The sequence below is a fragment of the Pseudocercospora fijiensis genome (assembly GCF_000340215.1).
Source record: "Pseudocercospora fijiensis CIRAD86 unplaced genomic scaffold MYCFIscaffold_9, whole genome shotgun sequence".
NCBI classification, from domain to species: Eukaryota; Fungi; Ascomycota; class Dothideomycetes; order Mycosphaerellales; family Mycosphaerellaceae; genus Pseudocercospora; species Pseudocercospora fijiensis.
In genome coordinates this window covers 2103745-2123422 of record NW_006921540.1, presented here as the reverse complement: position 1 = coordinate 2123422, position 19678 = coordinate 2103745, and the positions used below count along the sequence as shown (strand labels likewise).

General features: G+C 52.3%; 5 protein-coding genes across 5 annotated transcripts; 3 read left to right on the top strand and 2 right to left on the bottom strand.

The window, feature by feature from the left end:
• The first annotated feature begins 185 nt into the window (after positions 1–185).
• On the top strand, positions 186–13618 carry MYCFIDRAFT_87852 (uncharacterized protein). Its single transcript, XM_007932729.1, has one exon. It carries the CDS (start codon positions 402–404, stop codon positions 13416–13418), a length of 13017 nt encoding a protein of 4338 aa, XP_007930920.1. The 5' UTR covers positions 186–401; the 3' UTR covers positions 13419–13618.
• Positions 13619–14441: 823 nt separating this feature from the next.
• Positions 14442–16127, top strand: MYCFIDRAFT_157335 (uncharacterized protein; the record flags this gene model as incomplete). The annotated part of the gene is made up of 1 exon (XM_007932728.1): positions 14442–16127. The coding sequence occupies exon 1, from the start codon at positions 14583–14585 to the stop codon at positions 16125–16127; it is 1545 nt and encodes a 514-aa protein (XP_007930919.1). The 5' UTR covers positions 14442–14582.
• Positions 16128–17079: 952 nt separating this feature from the next.
• On the top strand, positions 17080–17817 carry MYCFIDRAFT_101242 (uncharacterized protein; the record flags this gene model as incomplete). The annotated part of the gene is made up of 2 exons (XM_007932727.2): positions 17080–17590; positions 17648–17817. Coding segments are annotated over 2 exons (681 nt in total), but the record flags the coding sequence as incomplete, so codon positions are not given.
• Positions 17818–18275: 458 nt separating this feature from the next.
• MYCFIDRAFT_70835 (uncharacterized protein) lies at positions 18276–19026 on the bottom strand. The gene is made up of 2 exons (XM_007932447.1): positions 18875–19026; positions 18276–18803 (listed from the first exon to the last, which is right to left on the bottom strand). Exons 1-2 carry the CDS (start codon positions 18875–18877, stop codon positions 18345–18347), a joined length of 462 nt encoding a protein of 153 aa, XP_007930638.1. The 5' UTR covers positions 18878–19026; the 3' UTR covers positions 18276–18344.
• A 122-nt stretch (positions 19027–19148) lies between these two features.
• Positions 19149–19634, bottom strand: MYCFIDRAFT_178695 (uncharacterized protein; the record flags this gene model as incomplete). The annotated part of the gene is made up of 5 exons (XM_007932726.1): positions 19149–19290; positions 19327–19367; positions 19396–19442; positions 19493–19548; positions 19579–19634. The coding sequence occupies 5 exons, from the start codon at positions 19632–19634 to the stop codon at positions 19149–19151; spliced, it is 342 nt and encodes a 113-aa protein (XP_007930917.1).
• Between the last annotated feature and the right edge of the window lie 44 nt (positions 19635–19678).

Below are 19678 nucleotides of genomic sequence, written 5' to 3'. Positions count from 1 at the left end.
CAGCTCACAGGACGTGAATTCAAGATCAGAGATGGCATATTGCATATTGATAGCATAGCACAGTGAAAGAGAAGACATATTTCATATCACGTGACTGCAGCGGACTGGGGTAATCCCTGCCGCTTCACGGCAACTGGGAAAGCGCGACTCGCGTCGCAAGAAGCGGAAGTTCATCAACACCGTCACCCATCGCCCAGAGACACCGAACATCGCCCGCTACATCGAAATATCATCCTCCCTATCCCATTGTGGTGTCTCGGGATAATCGGTCAGACCAACACTCGCTTTCACGACACGTCACCCTCCTGAAACGATACTTTGTGCCAAGAACCACAAAATAGCAGGCCAGGATAATCACCATACCGATGACCGACCTCACCGCTAGCTCGTAACACATCAAGATGGAGGACCCCGTGGTCCAAGGGGTCAACGGTGTCGGGGCGGCAAATGGCAACCCGCCTGCACCAGCTCCGACCCCAGCATCCTCCGCCGTCGACCCCCAGGCAGTTATTCAATACCTGAGCAGGGTGTTAGAAGTGACGCTGGGAGCCACCGACGACGAGCTGCGAGGTCCGGGCAGTCTGCTCCACGAGAGTGTCATAGAAGACACGCTAGCAAGATGTCTCCGGTTTGCCCTGGAAGCTCAAGTCGCGCTGTACGTACTCAAGCAGGCGGGTGCGACGGGTACGCAGGGCAAGGAGATTGGCACATATACGAATGGAGACAGCGAGCATCATCAAGATACATATGTGCTGAGCTCGGAGGTCAGCTACTCCAACAGGACAGTTGGCTGCGTGGCATTCCTGAAGAGGCCAAGCTCGATAGTGCCAGATGTGCCGCTGAGCAAGCAGGTGTCGGTGGTGAACATGAGCTTGCCCGGGAGTCTGGGGGCAGAAGGTGCAGGCTCCACAGTATCGCCATACGAGAGTCTGCATTCGTTTGTGAGAGGAGCACTCACCCCGTTCTTTGAGGCAGCCGCGAGAGGATCTGAGAGTACAGGCAAGAAGCTGCGATCAGACGGCGAATCGCGGACAGGCATATCAGGCGCGCGGCGGAAACTGGCAGATCTGGAAATCACCCTACAGAACCTACAGCAGAATATCGAAGTCGAAGCGCCGCGACTACAGATACACGAAGCTGTGCAGATGCAGCTCAGCGAGGCGAATGGGGATTGGCATGCTGCGGCGGTTGCCATACCGGACAGCATCGTCACGGACAGCTCCATACTCAATCGATTACAGAATATGGCCAATGACTGGATCAAGCAGATACGCGAGTTCACGAGAATCACGGACGACCGAGCAGTTGGGACAACATCGCAAGAGAAGAACTTTTGGCTAGCCATGGAAGCAGCGATCGAGGGCATCGAGTCCCAACTTGCTAGTGGTGGCGTCAAGCTTACGATGACCATACTTGAAAAAGCGAAGAGACATGGTATAACGGCCAGTTTTCAATCAGATACTCGTCTGAAGGAGACAAAGGATACAGTGAATCGATACAACCAGCTTTTCCATGGCTTCCCGATCGAGGAACTGCTGGCTGCGCCGACCATAGAGAAATTGCGGGAAGCGCTTGACGATGTGTTTAGCCACTTGAACAAGAAGCTACGCATATGCCCGTACCCAATCAAACGAGCATTGCCTTTAGTCGAAGCCATCTCAGCGGACGTGGACGCGCGAATACATCAGCTTTTACATGGCCGAACGCTGATGCACATGAGCTTCCCGGACTTTAAGAAGCAGATTGAAGAGGTGCAGACCGTCTGGATGTTCTGGGATGATAATGTCAAGGAATTTACGAACGTGGCCCGGGATGTGACGAGACGACGAAACGATAAATTCATTCCTATTAAGATCAACAAGCGGCACGACAAGACACAGGACAGAATCAAGTACATCTTCAAGTTCAGAGATGACCATGAACAGCTGCAGAACACCATTGCCAATGTGCTTGGTCCAGAGGAGGATCCTGCAGATTTGACTGATGGCGCAAACGGCCCCGTCATTGTTGAAGAGATGGGAGATGTCGACGCAGCTGAGGAAATTGCTCAAGCATACACAGTCGTTAAGGATGTTGATGTGCTTGACATTTCTCTTGAAGGCGAGAGATTGTGGACACAAGCCGAGACAGCATACAATGAGCGGACTGCACGAGTGGAGAATTCTATCATTGCACGTTTGCGAGATCGTTTGGCGGTCGCAAAGACGGCCAACGAAATGTTTCGAGTCTTCTCCCGATTCAACGCTCTATTCGTTCGGCCAAAGATCAAGGGAGCCATCGCCGAATATCAAGCCCAGCTTCTGAGTAATGTCCGCGACGACATTGACGGGCTGCAAAAGCGCTTCACACACCAGTACGGCCAGTCCGAATCCCACGGTATGGCGCAGCTGCACGACCTGCCTCCAATCTCTGGTGCCATCATTCGGGCGAAACAGATTGAGCGTCAGCTTGACAATCACCTTTCCAAAGTAGAAGACATACTTGGTCAGAAATGGAGAGATCACACAGATGGCGCGAGACTGAATCAGCTTTGCGACGGCTTCAAAAGGAAGCTAGACACGAAGCCGATCTTCGAGGATTGGCTGCGAGACATCGACCGACGACACCTATCAATATCCGGACGCTTATTCAGTGTCACGCAGAACAGAGCTCGCCAGAACACCCTCGAGATCCATGTCAACTTCGACTCGCAAGTCATCATCCTATTCAAGGAAGTTCGCAATCTGCTCTGGCTTGGTTTCAACGTGCCGCACGCCATCACCAATGTCTCGAAGGAGGCCCGACGCGTTTATCCTTACGCGGTGAGCTTGATGGAGAGCCTAAACACTTTCGGTCAAACAAATTTGACAATCGAGAACATGTCGAACGTCACCGACCTGATCAGTGGGCATCGAAATGATGTGCAAAAGTACATTGGCAAGGGTGCGTCGCTTAGATGGGACACTTTCGTGCTCGCGTACGATGTGCATGTCTCACGATCTAGTGATGGTACCCTAGGTGGCGGCAGCGATGATAAACTTCACGTACGATTCGTCCGTGATCTTGGCATTGCCATTGCGACACTCCAGCAGAAAGTCACAACGCTTTCTACAATACAGGTGACTGTGGAAGCTGCGCTGCGAGAGCTGCAGAGCTGCCCGTTCACACATGAGGCATTCAGCACTCACCTCGAGACACTTCAACGTGCCATTGACCAGCTCAATCTTGAAGCCTATTCGAACATCGCCATCTGGGTTGCAAAGACTAATGAGAAGGTACTGGAGACTTTGCACGCAAGGTTGCAGCAAGCTTTGAAGGACTGGACCGAGGACTTCGAACATGGCTACGGAGCAGAGCAGCAAGCCCAGAGAGAAGCAGGAACACCCAACATCGACACATTCGCTCATGACATCGTGATGCAGAGTCAGATCATTCAGCTCGAACCACCCCTCGAAGATGCCAAAAGTGGTTGGCTTGAGAATCTGCATACCTGGATTGGCACTGTATGCAGCCTCCCGAGATTGCAGGCCTCTCGCTTCGAGAGTGCTCTGACTGTTGGGGCTTCTGGTCAGACAACAGCGTATTCTGAGCTGCCCATCATGTGCATGGGCTCACTTGCCGAGCTGTATGACCGAATCGAAGGGAAGCTAGGTGTTGCGCAGACCTATGTTGATGAGTGGTTACAATTTCAGTCCCTATGGGATCTGCAATTGCAGCAAATCCAAGATGACCTGGGCGAAGAACTGGACTTGTGGCTGCAGCTCATTCTTGAGATTAGGCAGAAGCGTGAGACATTCGACACATCCGGCATGCGACGGTCATTCGGTCACCTTATCATCAACTACGGGCAAGTTCAGGCAAAGGTCAACGCCAAATACGACCAGTGGCAGCACGATCTTCTCACACACTTCTCTTCAATGTTTGCGACTCGCATGGTTGACGTGTACAGCGAACTGCAGCGTGCGCGCAAAGATCTTGAAGGCCAATCAATGCAAGCATCATCGACATCTCAGGCGGTATCGTTCATCACTGTTGTGCAGACAGTGAAGCGGCAGACCAAGGTCTGGGAGCCAGAAATGGACACCTTCAGACAAGGTCAACAAACACTGTCGCGCCTTCGATTCCCGTACCCCAAGGACTGGCTATACGTAGAGCAGGTCGATCACGAATGGGCAGCTCTTGTCGAAGTCCTGGAGAAGAAGAGCAAGCAAATCAACGACCATACTGAAGGCTTGCGGACCAAGATCATCGCAGAGGATGGTGTCGTCTCGCGCCGAATTGCTGAGATGACTGAGAAGTGGCGAGAAGAGCGCCCAGAGTCTGGCTCGACTCCTCCAGAAGAAGCCACTGCTTCGCTCGAGAGCTTTGATACTGAGCTCACGCAACTTCAGGAGCAGTACGACATGGTGTCCAAGGCGAAAGAAGCATTGGAGCTTCCGGCCAGTCCTGATAATATGCTTGCTGATCTCCTCGCTGAGGTACAAGACTACAAATCTGTATGGGCCAATTTGACTGTCGTGTGGGATCAGCTGAACGACCTCAAAGACCAGCCATGGAACAGCATCCAGCCTCGCAAGCTTCGACAAAGCATTGACAATCTCATCAAGACCACCAAGGAAATGCCAAGTCGAATGCGATCTTACGCTGCTTTTGAGCATCTTCAGAATCATCTTCGCCAGTTGCTGAAAATCAACCCACTGCTTACTGAAATGCGATCAGATGCAGTGCGCGAGCGTCACTGGACCAAGATATTCAAGTCTCTGGCCCCATCGAAACGCTACTCAGCTCTGTCTATGACACTGGGCGATGTCTGGGACCTCAATTTAGTCGCAAGCGAGGCTGTCATTCGCGATGTCATCGCCCAAGCGCAAGGTGAGATGGCGTTGGAAGAGTTCGTTCGCTCAGTACGTGAACACTGGCAGAATTACTCGTTGGATCTCGTGCCGTATCAGACCAAGTGCCGTCTGATCAAAGGTTGGGATGACCTCTTCGCCAAATGCAGCGATCATTTGAACTCTCTGCAAGCAATGCGACATTCGCCGTACTACAAGGAATTCGAGGAGGAAGCGTCATCATGGGAAGACAAACTGAATCGAATTCACGTACTCTTCGATGTCTGGATCGATGTCCAGCGTCAGTGGGTCTACCTGGAAGGTGTCTTCACCGGCAACGCTGATATCAAGCACCTCCTCCCCGTGGAATCTTCCCGCTTCGCAAACATCAACAGCGAGTTCATGAATGTGCTCAAAAAGGTTTATCGCTCGCCTCAGGTTCTGGAAGTGCTCAATATCCCCGACGTGCAGAAGTCGCTCGAACGTCTCGCCGACTTGCTCAACAAGATCCAAAAAGCACTTGGAGAGTACTTGGAGAAGGAACGTGTGGCGTTCCCTCGCTTCTATTTTGTCGGTGATGAAGATCTTCTGGAAATCATTGGCAACAGCAACGACACTGTACGGATTGCCAAGCACCTTCGCAAGATGTTTGCTGGTATTGCTGGCCTGGAGATTGATGACGAGCAGAACATCAATGGACTTGTCTCCCGAGAAGGCGAGCAGATGAGGCTCAAATCACCGATCTCGCTCATACAGACTCCAAAGATCAACGACTGGCTTCGAGCACTCGAGAACGGCATGCGGGAGACTCTCTCGGAGCTTCTTGTGGAAGCTGTTCAGGAGTATCAGGGCATTGAGGAATCTGATGACGCCGCCTTCGATAAGTACGTCGTCAAGTACCCTGCACAGATTGTCGTTTTGGCTACACAAGCACATTGGACAGCCCAAGTCACAGCTGCTCTTTCGCAAGGCGGTTCAGCGCTTCAAATGCTATTTGAGAGTCTGGTCAACAGGCTGAAACATCTTGCCAAATCCGTGCTTCAGGAAATGGAGCCAGTGTTGCGCAAGAAGTCTGAGCACCTCATCACTGAGTTCGTCCACCAGCGTGACAAGACCGAGCAACTCATTGAGGGTGGCGCCGATTCTCCTGGCCACTATCTCTGGTTGCTTCAAATGAGGTACGAATTCGATGCCAGCGCCGCTCCACTTGACCGCCTGCAGGTACAGGTCGCCAATGCCACCCTCGCATATGGCTTCGAATATCTTGGCGTGCCGGAACGCCTTGTGCGCACACCACTTACCGACCGCTGTTTCCTCACACTCAGCCAGGCTCTCTGCCAGCGACTCGGTGGCTCGCCATATGGACCAGCCGGAACGGGAAAGACAGAGTCTGTCAAGGCTCTAGGTGTACAACTTGGACGTTTCACTCTGGTCTTCAATTGTGACGACACATTTGACTTCCAAGCTATGGGTCGCATCTTCCTGGGTATCTCACAAGTTGGTGCCTGGGGTTGTTTCGATGAATTCAACAGACTGGAAGAGCGAATCCTGTCTGCCGTCTCGCAGCAGATCCAGAACATTCAAGTCGGTCTGCGAAAGCGAGCTCTCGATCCATCTGCTCAGATTGATCTTGTCGGCCGCCAGCTCAAGGTTCATCTTCTTACTGGCATGTTTATCACCATGAATCCTGGATATGCTGGTCGTTCGAACTTGCCAGACAACTTGAAGAAGCTGTTCCGCAGTGTTGCCATGTCGAAGCCAGACAAGGAGATTATCGCCGAAGTTATGCTCTTCTCGCAGGGCTTCTCAGAAGCAAAGACTCTGTCACGTCAGACGGTGCCATTCTTCGATCAATGTGGCGCTAGGCTGTCAAAGCAGCCTCACTATGATTTCGGTCTTCGTGCGCTAAAGAGTGTGCTCGTCAGCTCGGGCGGGCTCAAGCGTGCAAGATTAGCTGCTGGTAGCGAGCAGAGCTCAGACGTCGTGGTGGAGCCTCAGATTATAGTGCAGAGTATTCGCGAGACGATTGCGCCAAAGCTTGTCCGCGATGATGCATTGCTTATGGCACAAGTCGAAGAAGAGGCATTCCCAGGAGTGCAGTACATGCCTGCGTCGCTGGATAAACTACGCGAGGCTTTGCAGGAGATTGTCGAAGAGCGCAAGTTGGTCGCCACAGATGCCTGGCTCACCAAGGTTCTGCAGCTCTATCAAATTCAGAGCCTGCATCATGGTGTGATGATGGTCGGCAGCTCTGGCACTGGCAAGTCGACTGCCTGGCAGACGTTGCTTGCAGCGTTACAAAAGGTCGATGGCATCGAGGGCGTCTGTCATGTCATTGATCCCAAGGTCATGTCCAAGGAAAGTCTGTACGGAACTCTGGATAGCACCACTCGCGAATGGACCGATGGTCTGTTCACCAGCATTCTTCGAAAAGTGGTCGACAATCTTCGTGGCGAGGACAGCAAGCGTCACTGGATCGTCTTTGATGGCGATGTTGACCCTGAATGGGTCGAGAACCTGAACAGTGTCCTTGACGACAACAAGCTGCTCACGCTGCCCAATGGTGAGCGTCTTGGACTGCCTTCCAACGTTCGCGTTATGTTCGAAGTCGAGACGCTGAAGTATGCCACGCTTGCCACCGTCTCGCGTTGTGGTATGGTGTGGTTCAGTGATGATACTGTTGATGTCGACGTTATGCTCTCAAGATATATTGCCCAACTCCGGACTGCTACCTTCGAGGATCTGGAAGAGGACACAGGCACTCCGACATCTACTGAAGCGCGCTTGGCAGTTCAGAACCTGATGGCAGAAATCCTCCATCGCCGACTGACCGAGAACGACTTTGTGAGGAAGGGTCTCCAGCATTGCGCCAGCATGAAACATATCATGGAGTTCACTTCCATTCGTGCTCTCGGCACGCTCTTCTCGCTGCTTCGCAAGGCATGCCGCTCTGTACTGGAGTACAATATCAACCATGCTGACTTCCCGCTCAACGATGAGCAACTTGAGGCATATTTATCGAAGAAGGTGCTGCTCGCAGCAGTCTGGTCTTTCACTGGAGACTGCCCACTTGTGGATCGCAAGGCCTTTGGTGACTATCTTGCTGGGCTGGCAACACTTGACATGCCAGTCCTGACAGAGCAGACATCACTCATCGATTACGACGTATCCTTGCCAGAGGCTATCTGGTCGGCATGGCAGAACCAGGTTCCATCAATCGAGGTCAATACTCACTCAGTCACCCAGACAGACCTTGTTATCCCTACACTTGACACTGTTCGACATGAGGACGTACTCTACTCTTTCTTGGCCGAGCACAAGCCACTCTTACTCTGTGGTCCTCCCGGATCTGGTAAGACTATGACGCTTTTCAGCGCGTTGCGCAAACTGCCCAATATGGAAGTGGTTGGTCTCAACTTCTCCAGTGCTACCACACCAGATCTTCTCGTGAAGACGCTCGAGCAATATTGCGACTATAAGAAGTCGATCAGCGGTGTCACGATGGCTCCACGGCAAATTGGGCGCTGGCTCGTGGTCTTCTGCGACGAGATCAACTTGCCCGCTCCAGACAAGTATGGGACTCAGCGCGTAATCTCCTTTCTTCGCCAACTTGTCGAGCATGGCGGTTTCTGGCGAACATCGACCAGAAGCTGGGTCAGCCTCGAACGGATACAATTCGTCGGCGCGTGTAACCCTCCCACAGATGCCGGCCGTACTCCACTAGGTCTTCGGTTCTTGAGACACGCACCGCTTGTCATGGTCGACTATCCTGGCGAACTTTCGCTCAAGCAGATCTATGGCACCTTCAACAATGCTGTGCTCAAGATCATACCTACTCTGCGCGGCTATGCTGATGCTTTGACGCAAGCCATGATTCAAGTGTATTTGCAATCGCAGAAACGCTTCACGCCAGAGATCCAACCCCATTACGTCTACTCGCCTCGTGAGCTGACAAGATGGGTGCGCGCCATTTATGAGGCTGTAAGACCGCTCGATACTTTATCTCTGGAAGGTCTGGTCCGAATCTGGGCACATGAGGCATTGAGATTGTTCTCGGATCGTTTGATAGCTGACGAGGAACGACAATGGACCGAAGAAGCTGTCAACCGTGTTGCACTTGAGCACTTCCCCAACATCGACGAAGAGCAAGCTCTGCAGCGCCCTATCCTCTTCTCGAACTGGCTGTCCAAGAACTATGTTCCAGTTGCTCGGGATCAGCTGCGCGACTTTGTCAAAGCTCGTCTGCGCACGTTCTGCGAGGAGGAACTCGATGTGCCGCTCATTCTCTTCAATGATGTTCTCGAACACGTCTTGCGTATCGATCGTGTTTTCAGGCAACCGCAGGGTCACCTGATCCTCATCGGCGTAAGTGGCTCGGGCAAGACGACTCTGTCTCGTTTCGTGGCGTGGATGAACGGTCTATCTGTGTTCCAGATCAAGGTGCATGGTCGATACTCCTCTGAAGACTTTGATGAAGATCTCCGTACTGTGCTCCGGAGATGCGGTTGCAAGGGCGAGAAGATATGCTTCATTATGGACGAGTCAAATGTGCTGGATTCTGGATTCCTCGAGCGCATGAATACACTCCTTGCCAACGGAGAAGTGCCTGGTCTATTTGAGGGCGATGAGTACGCCACGCTCATGACTGCTTGTAAGGAGGGCGCTCAGCGCCAAGGTCTTCTGCTTGATTCGCAAGAAGAACTTTACAAGTGGTTCACACAACAGATTGTGCGCAACTTGCACGTTGTGTTCACCATGAACCCACCTTCTGACGGTTTAGGATCCAAGGCAGCTACCAGTCCGGCCCTTTTCAATCGTTGCGTCCTCAATTGGTTCGGCGATTGGTCTGATCAAGCGCTGTACCAGGTTGCCTACGAGCTCACGCAATCTGTGGATATCGACAAAGGAAGCTACACATGCCCAGATAGCTTGCCGATCGAGTTCGACCAGCTCGAAATGCCGCTCTCACATCGCGACGCCGTCGTCAATGGCATGGTGCATGTGCATCACTCTTTGCGCACCTTCAACGACCGATTGAAGCGTCAGCAAAACAAGCAGACTTTCCTCACTCCACGGCAATTCTTGGACTTTGTTGCTCAATTCGTCAAGCTTTTTAACGAGAAGCGTGATGACCTTGAGGAACAACAGCGCCATCTTAATGTCGGTCTTGACAAACTTCGCGAAACTGTGGAGAAAGTGTCAGAGCTGAAACGTAGCTTGGCCGAGAAGAAGTCTGAGCTTGAAAAGAAAGATGCTGAGGCTGGCGAGAAATTGCAGCGTATGGTTGCGGACCAGCGCGAGGCGGAGCAGAGACGAGCAGCATCTCTGGAGATTCAGGCTGCATTGGAGAAGCAAGAGAAGGAAGTCGCGAAGAGAAGAGAAGTCGTGCTTAACGATTTGGCAAAAGCTGAGCCGGCAGTTGAGGAAGCTCAGAGAAGTGTCAGCAACATCAAGCGACAGCACTTGACGGAAGTGAGGTCCATGCAGCATCCACCTGCTGGTGTAAAGCTAGCGCTTGAGTCTGTCTGTACATTGCTCGGACACAAGGCCGCAGACTGGAAGTCAATTGTCAGCATTGTGCGCCGCGATGACTTTATTGCTAGCATTGTCGGCTATGACAACGAGCGTCAGATGACTCCTCAATTAAGGGCGAAAATGAGGGCGGATTTCTTGAACAAGGAGGACTTCACCTTCGAGCGTGTCAACCGAGCCTCCAAAGCATGTGGACCTTTGGTTCAGTGGGTTGAGGCTCAGGTCAACTACTCAGAAATCTTGGATCGAGTCGGACCCCTCCGAGAGGAAGTCGACCAGCTGCAAGAGGAGGCACTCCAGACTAAAGCAGAAGCCAAGGCGATCGAGAATACGCTACAGGAGCTGGAGCAGAGCATTGCCACATACAAGTCCGAATATGCATCGCTCATTAGCCAGACTGAAGCGATCAAGGCAGAAATGACACGCGTGCAGTCCAAGGTCGACCGAAGCATGCGATTGCTCAACAGCCTGTCTTCTGAGAGAGGTCGGTGGGAAGAGAGCAGCAAGACCTTCCAGGTCCAGATGGAGACCATTATCGGCGACGTCTTCTTGGCGTCTGCGTTCCTGGCATATGCCGGTCTGTACGATCAGCAATACCGTCGTGCTATGCTGGAAGACTGGTCACTTCAGCTTTCCGCATCTGGGATCGCATTCAAGGCGCAGAACTCACTTTCTGAGTACCTCTCAACTGCAGACGAGAGACAGCAATGGCACGAGCACGCATTGCCAGTGGACGAGCTGTGCACCGAAAACGCTGTGATGCTGAAGCGCTACAATCGTTACCCGCTCATCATTGACCCGTCTGGACGTGTGACGGAGTTCCTCCAGAATGAGAGCAAGGACCGTCGTCTCACTGTCACCAGTTTCCTGGATGGCTCCTTTGTCAAGCAGCTGGAGTCTGCGCTCAGATTTGGAAACCCTATCCTCATTCAAGACGCTGAGCATATTGATCCGATCCTCAATCACGTACTCAACAAGGAGTACCAGCGCACTGGAGGTCGTGTCCTCATTCAGCTTGGAAGACAGGAGATCGATTTCTCGCCAGCCTTCAAGCTGTACCTCAGTACCAAGGATCCCTCTGCACCTTTTGCTCCGGACGTCTGCTCCAGAACCACATTCGTCAACTTCACGGTCACGCAGAGCAGTTTGAAGACACAGACGCTGAATGATGTACTTAAGTCTGAGCGACCCGATGTTGACGAGAGACGATCGAATCTGGTCAAGATGCAGGGCGAGTTCACACAGCGCCTTCGCCGTCTGGAGCGTATGCTTCTGCAAGCCCTCAATGAGTCACGCGGCAACATTCTCGACGACGAGAACGTCATTCAAACCTTGGAAACGCTCAAGAACGAAGCGGCAGAGATCACTGCCAAGGCCTCTGAGACTGAAGGTGTCATGAACGAAGTCAACAATATCATGAGTACCTACGAGATCATCGCTCAATCTTGCTCGGCAATCTTTGCAGTGCTGGAGCAGCTGTACCACATCCACCACTTCTACCAGTTTTCGCTGCAGTACTTTGTCAACATCTTCGAGTCTGTTCTGCGAGGTGCGCGGGAAGCGAATGAGCGGGATGCGAAGAAGCGCATTGACTCAATCGTGCGAGCTCTGTTTAGGAAGACATACAGCGAGACGTCAGCTTCCTTGCTCCAGAAGGATCGTCTGACTTTCGCGGTTCTTCTGGCGCAAGCTGCCCCATTCCCAATGGACAAGACTCTGCTCGACCTCCTTTTGGACGAGTCAGTCGTGGGCGGCGATGTGACGACCGATTCGGAGCAGAAAGAGAAAGCTGTTGCGATTGCATCACGTATCACGAGCGTGAAGGAGCTGGTTGGCGATGTTGAGAACGAAGCGTGGCAGAAGTTCTTCTCGATTGAACAGGCAGAGCATTGCGTGCCCGGGACAGGCGCGACCAGTAATGAGAACGACAGAGCGCTCAAGGAGCTTCTTCTGGTCAAGCTGTTCCGCATGGATCGTCTTGTTCCTGCGACTGAGCGCTTCGTCAACACTGTCTTCGGACAGGATTTCCTCGATGTCGCAGAGAACCTTGGACGTATCGCTCAAGAGACGACTGCTTCTTCGCCGATTGCCCTTTGCTCCACTCCAGGCTTCGACGCTTCTTACAAGGTCGATCAACTTGTCGAGCGACAAAACGCAAGCTGCACCAGCGTGGCAATGGGTTCCAACGAGAGCATGTCTTCCGCCGACTCTGCTCTTGCCAGTGCTGCCGCAAATGGTTCTTGGGTCCTTATCAAGAACGTCCACCTCGCTACCGAGTGGTTGCAGAACCTGGTCAAGCGAATTGACTCACTCAAGCCACATCCGGACTTCCGCTTATTCTTGTCAATGGAGACCAGTCCAAAGATACCATCGAGCTTACTCCGTACCAGTCGCGTCTTAATGTACGAGCAGCCAGCCGGTATTCGTGCCAACATGCGCGACACTCTCACCTCGCTCCCCGATAAAGCCGTTTCGCAACCAGTGGAGAAGGCTCGTGTGCACTTCCTCCTCGCATTCCTACACGCCGTAGTCCAAGAACGACTCCGCTACGCGCCAAACCTCGGCTGGAAAGGTTTCTGGGAATTCAACGACGCAGACTTCGATTGCTCAGCCTTCATAATCCAATGGTGGACCGACAACGTCGCGCGAGGAAGAAGCAACATCGCCCCCAAATCCATCCCTTGGGACATTCTCCGCGCTCTCGTCGCAGAAATGTATGGTGGCAAAGTTGACAATCCCGACGACATGTCTATTCTCCGATCTCTTGTTGACCAGACTTTGACAAGTGATGCTTTCGAGGATGGGTTCAATCTTATTGCGAAGGTTGCTCAGGATGAGAATGTTGGGACGAGTCTTCCTGGTGGCAGTAGTAAGGCTGTTTTCTTGCAGTGGGTCAAGGAGTGTTTGCCTGAGAGGGAGCCGCCGACGTATTTGGGACTACCGGCTAATGCGGAGAAGCTCTTGCTTGTTGCGCATGCGAAGGAGATGTTGGGAAATTTGAAGACTGTTATGAGGGTTCTTGACGAGGGGGAGAATGTTATGGCTGAGGCTGTTTCGGTTGAGGCGAGTGGATGAAGCCGTTGACATTGGGCTGCTCCAAGAAGTTTTCATTTGTTTTGTTTGCATGGGAGAGGCGTGATAAGAATGAGGGCGGGGCATTCTGCGATGGCGTTGCGTCTTTTTGATGGGTTGTTGAGCATTATCGCAGCGCCTATACCCCCTGACTTGAGAGAATGTTTATACTTTCATAGCAAGTGTATTAGTTTTACACGTCGTGATTCATTCACTCTTTCAGTAACAATCTCAATCCGAGTAGCATGACTGGTAGTCATCAGAGTGCACCAACACGCTCTGCGGTCACATGGTCGGCAATGCTGCGCAATTTAGAGTTCCACGGCGTCAAATGGTGCACTTTTTGACATCAACGCTAACAGTCTGTGAGATCTGACATCTCGCGTGGTACTTCACGATTGCTTTTGCCTCTCTCTCATAATGGTCGGGAGATTGAGACCGAATGCTGAGGTTGTGATTCTGGGTATGGATGAAGTGCGTGATGAAGGAAGGGGTTTGGGAAGGGTCTGGATGGAGTTTGAAATCCTTGGGGTTCTTGGGTCGGGGTTGGCGAGGCGGAGTGTTGCTTGTGTTAAGTTTAAATTGAGTGAGGATGGGAGGTGGAGGGTGCTTAGATATGAGGCGCAGGATCATTTGAAGGGGTTGAGCGGGTTTGATTTTTGGAGGGAGGTTGGTGCTTTGGAGGGGGATGGGTTCGGAGATCATGGTGGTTTGAATCAGGTGCAGGAGGAGGACTTGTTGTTGATAGATTTGCGAGTTCTGTTGGAAAGCGGTATGTTGGAGTCTGGGTTCGAGGTTGAGCTGTTGTGGAGTGTTATAGAGAGGCAGGAAAGCGGAATTCTGTGAGAAAGACTTTCGGAATAGAGGCTCATGTACTGTACAGCATATGCGCCTGCCAAAGATCGTCTGAGGCGGCAAGTCCCGTCCCTCAGCCAACAGGGTTTCGGCAGACCCAGCCGCGTATCTTATCGAAGCGCAGGGGTCTGAGACTTCTTTCGATCATTTCAAAGCATCTGTGGCCACCGACTCTTCGTATTCTCGAACACCACGAAACTCCCCATTTCGAGTCAAACCCTCTACAGCATTTCCAGAGTACCACGCTGAGTCTCTCGGTATTTTTTGATAGCAAGGATTTGGCCACATCAATCGAGACATCGCCCGCTCGCCATGTCGATGGAAATCGACTCACACGTTCCTCTGGAGCATCGACCTACAACGGCGGCGACGGTGCTCTGCTACAACTGTGGCGCTCCAATCGACGGCACTCAAGCAGCAGGCGCGCTATGTTCGGACTGCCTTAAGCTCACAATCGACATCACATCCGGAATCGAGCGAGATGGTGTACTACACATGTGCAGAGATTGCGATAGGTGGCATGCTCCACCTGCGCAATGGATTGTGGCCGCTCCAGAGTCAAGAGAACTTTTAGCATTGTGTTTGAAAAAGTTGAGAGGACTGAGCAAGACGAGGATCATAGATGCGAGTTTCATCTGGACTGAGCCGCACTCGAGGCGAATTAAAGTCAAGATCACAGTTCAGCAAGAGGCGCTGCAAGGGACGATACTACAGCAGACATTCGACGTGGAATTTGTGCAGCAGTGGAAACAGTGCCCAGACTGCGCAAAGTCATACACACACAACACATGGCGGGCTGTGGTGCAAGTTCGGCAAAAGGTCCCACACAAGCGCACTTTCTTGTACCTAGAGCAGCTCATCTTGAAGCAAGGCGCGCACAAGGATACGATCAACATCAAGGAAGTGCAGAACGGAATCGATTTCTTCTTTGCGGAAAGAAACTCGGCTGAGAAGTTCTTGGACTTTTTGCATTCCGTGGCGCCTGTCACCACGAAAAAGAGCCACGAACTCATCTCCATGGATACGCACACCAGTAAGAAGAGCTATAAGTTCTCCTTTTCATGCGAATTGGTTCCTATATGCAAGGACGACCTGGTAGCACTTCCAATCTCAATCGCGCGACAAATCGGCAACATCTCACCACTGACCCTTTGCTACCGAGTCGGCACCGCGGTGAACTTTCTCGATCCGAATACTCTTCAAACAGCAGATCTCAGCACACCAATTTACTGGCGAGCACCATTTGCGCCTCTTGCGGATGTGAAGGATCTCGTCGAATTTATTGTCATGGACATTGAACCAGTAGGCCCAGTGAAAGGCCGATATCTCCTCGCTGAAGCCACGGTCGTGCGTGCGTCAGACACCAGCAACACCGAATACCTCTGCAGGACACATCTTGGCAGCATCCTGCATCCTGGCGACAGTGTCATGGGATATCTCATGACCGGCACTCAATTTAACAACGAGAACTACGAAGCCATCGAGGAATCAAAACAATACTCTGGCACAATTCCCGATGTTATCCTCGTCAAGAAGAAATTCGCCCAGCGAAAGAAGAACAAGAAGAACAACCGCAACTGGAAATTACGACGAATGGCCCGTGAAGAGTCTGATATGAAGGCCCGGAAACAGGATCTGGAGCGTGATGAGATCGACTATGAGCAGTTCTTGCAGGATGTTGAGGCTGATCCCGAGCTGAGGCAAGGACTCAACTTGTACAGGAAGCACCAGAAGAAGGAAGTCGATGCTATGAGTGAAATGGAGACAGATGATGGGGAGGACGATGAAGGGTTGACGATACCTATGGACCAGCTTATTGACGAGATGGAGGACATGGGCATGGATGATGAAGAGTAAGGCGTTTCGCAAGCTGTAGCCAATGCATGGTTGCGCATATTGGCGTTTAATATGTGAGCGAATCCGGAGCGCTGTTGGTAGCATGTTGGCATTGAAGCGCGAGGATGATACCCACGAAAGCATAGCATAAATCGTAGTACGGGCACACATGTCCAAAGCCAAGGTCGGGCTCTCACAGTGTGGCGTCAAGATGAATCATCCTTCCTGCCGGCTATCTCGTGCAGGCCGCGAGTCCTCAGTCCACCTTCTCGCCTGCGTTGCGGGGAGGTCTGGGGTTATGTCCTTGGCTATTCTATGAATCTCCGAGCCGCATGTTCCGATCGATATTACATATTGTCAAGAGAAAGCGTGAGTCTTGCCGGCGAGCCGGAACGCCGACTTGTTATCAGTATTATTATTGAGTTGTATGTCTTGATCGTCATGAGATGGACAGAAATAGCGCATCGCCACATCGATTCAATCCTGCGCCTGCGCGAACCAGTTCCTTGTTCTTTCGTCGGCCCGCACGCGCCGCGATTCGAACGCCTGGAAACCTTCCTGATTAAGCCACGCGCTCACTTCCAGCCCAGCCCAGCTTCACCTGCACCGAGCCACTTGGACCTTTTCTCTCACACCAGCGTGAGCTCGACGGGAGAATCGACGGACCCTCGGGAGAATCTGCTGGCACGGTGTCTGGCACAGCAATTGAAGCCTTCTTTGTCGCTCGCTTACCATAACTTGCGTTCCGCGGAGTTCATGTCGAGGGTGGGGACGGCAAGACGACGACATTGGTGATACCTTCCTTGGAGCAAGCGCATATCGTCATACCAGAAGACATACACCAAACAGAAAAGAGCGAGCGAGAGACAGAAGACTCACTTTGGGCAGGAGCGTTGAGTTTGAAGGAGAGCGCGCGGGACTCATGGCTTCTCAAGTCGATGCCGTTGCTGCAGCGGCGGCGATTCCAGTCGTCAACACAGCTGCGGAAGCGAAGCCAGTAGAGATGTCGACGCTACACAAGTCAAACGCCGAGCCACAGACACCTGCCAGCCCAGCTGAATTCCACGATGCCTTTCAATCAATACCGCCGACCCCAGCCGGCGACTCCGCCCCAGTATCGGCAACCACAGCACTAGCAGAACAGCCCACACTCAATCGCCAGGAGACAGAACATCTAGGCCCAGCCACCGACGCCCCAATAGTTCACACACAAACCAACTCGGGGCCCGTGTTAAGCATATCTCTCATGCTCACAACCGGCGCACGACACCCTTATAAAATCGATGAGAAGTATCTCAGAAATCGGAAAGTGGAGGTCAAGAAGCCGGAAGGAACATTCGAACCTAGGGAACTGAGTGGATACCAGTTAAAGGAATTGATATGGACGGATTGGAGAAGCGAATGGGAACCTAGACCTGCGAGTCCCAGCTCGATACGACTTATTGTTATGGGGAGAATGATTGAGGATAAGTCCACGCTCAAAGGTGAGTCTTTGGCCTGCTGTCTCTCCCAAATTTATGCTAATTCGGGGGTAAATGCAGATTTCCCTTTCAACATCGCGTCGACGAATGTGGTTCACATGACCGTCAAACCTGCAGACTTGATTGACGACGACGACACAGCTGGTGCCAAAGGTACAGGCAAAGCAGGCGTGACCCGATCGAGGGACGACGGCGAGGGCGGAGCGGGTTGTAGGTGTGTGATATTATGAGGAAGTAGAGATGGGATGAATGGAACGCTCGCTGTTGGAAATCGAGGTGTCGAGGCGTATACCGCATCACTCGTGCGAGAGCGAGAGCTATCAGTGCTCTCGAAGCACCATGGCGTCTGGCATTGGCGGCGTTTATTGAGCAAGGATTTTTGGCGGGGAGTTCTGCGCTTTGTGGTTGACGGCAGCAGGCACATATTGTTTTGCACGGGCGTCCGCATTCATTCTAGGAATGATGCTAAGGAAGCACTTCTACTACTACTGTGTATGGAATAGACAGTCTTAAGCTACGGCATATGAGACACGCAGCGTGATTTGGGCTATCGGTTTTGTTATACATTTCTTTCTCGTTTCGTACTAATGCAGCTTGTAGTAGCAGTACATCACGGACATTGATGCAAGCTAGTAGTATACAGCGAAGCATACATAGCTCTATGCGTAGTGCATGCAGTCAGTGCTGCATTTTCCATGTCTCCCTCGAAAACACATCCATCATTCCTTGTAACCACACCCGCGCAGCAGCAATCAATCTACCACTCCCCCATCCTGAATCTCCCCTCCATCTCCACATGAAAATCCACCGTCTCCCTCAACTCCTCCCCAGTAAAAACATCCTCCCATCCAATCTCACAATCCCTCCCACTCAAAATATCCGCATGAAGTCCCGCCGTCGCCCCAAACACCGCCGGTCTCCACTCGCCTGCCCGCACAATCTGTAATTCCATCTGACGTCTCACCGGTTCTGCGATTCCGAACTGGCGTCTCAACATTTCCATTTTGAGGTGGTCTTGTTGGGTGCGCCATTGCGAGAGACGTGATTCCAGGGGATGCGAGGAGAGGGTGTTGGATGGTGCGGAGGCTTTCGGGGCCGCTGATGTGGACAAGCTTAGGTTGGCGCGGAGGGTGTCGTGGACGCCTGGGGCGGAAGGGGCGCCGAGGTTGGGGGTTGTGGTTGAGGGGTGGGAAGGAGCTGGGACGATGCGGAGGGACTGGGAGGTGACTTTTGTTAGTGCGCTGGTATGGTATGGTAAGTAGATGGGTAGGTGGGTGTTCGACTGACCATGATGGATGATGTGGTTGCGAGGAGCCTTGGGTTCGAGTGGTGACTTGTTCAGGCGACCTGTTGGCGAATGTGTTGTCTTTTTGGTCTGACAGGCGGCTGTTGACGGTGGTCGCGTCGCCCGATATGTATTGCTGATGGAAGTGAGGTGGTGGTGGTGGTGTGTTTGAAGTGTAGCGTTGTCTGGCGCGTGCTGAGCTTCAGGCAAGCATGATGATGCGCAGCGTTTCATGTCCGACGCCGGTGTAAGGTTCTTCCCGCAACCTTGCTGTTCTTAGTCTTGGCAGTCGCTTTGCTCAATCGCCTTCATAATTCTTGACGACTTCCTCAATTCCATCGTCTTACGGCTCTCACGACATCCAGACGAAGTGTCACGATGTCGATCGTTATAGAGCTCTGCAGTCACACTGCAATCTCTGTAAAGCAAAGAAGGCCAACAAATAACGGACAACTGCTCATATGTTAGGTATCCCGCATCAGTACCCGAGCTATTCTATTCGATATTAGGAGCCGTGGGCAACTCCTGCGAGAACACGGTCCAAGAATATAGCAGAGCTGTTCGGGAAGCCTAAGACTGTCGAAGACGCCGAGGCTCTTACGATTACTATGGTACTCGACCGATTTCTCGCGAGGATACGGGAAGAGGCGGAGACGCGATATGGAGACGAATGTATCTATATACGCCCGCACAACATTGCCTTCACGACGGGCGATTAGAAAAGTCAGTACGTAGGAGGCGAATCCGGTAGGATGGGCGCATTCGAGAGCTTTATATAGGCGAAGATCCAAAGACCGGACGGGAGT

Bases quoted from the DNA above. Each gene is read 5' to 3' on its own strand.
- MYCFIDRAFT_87852 (XM_007932729.1), top strand. From the start codon at position 402: ATGGAGGACCCCGTGGTCCAAGGGGTCAACGGTGTCGGGGCGGCAAAT.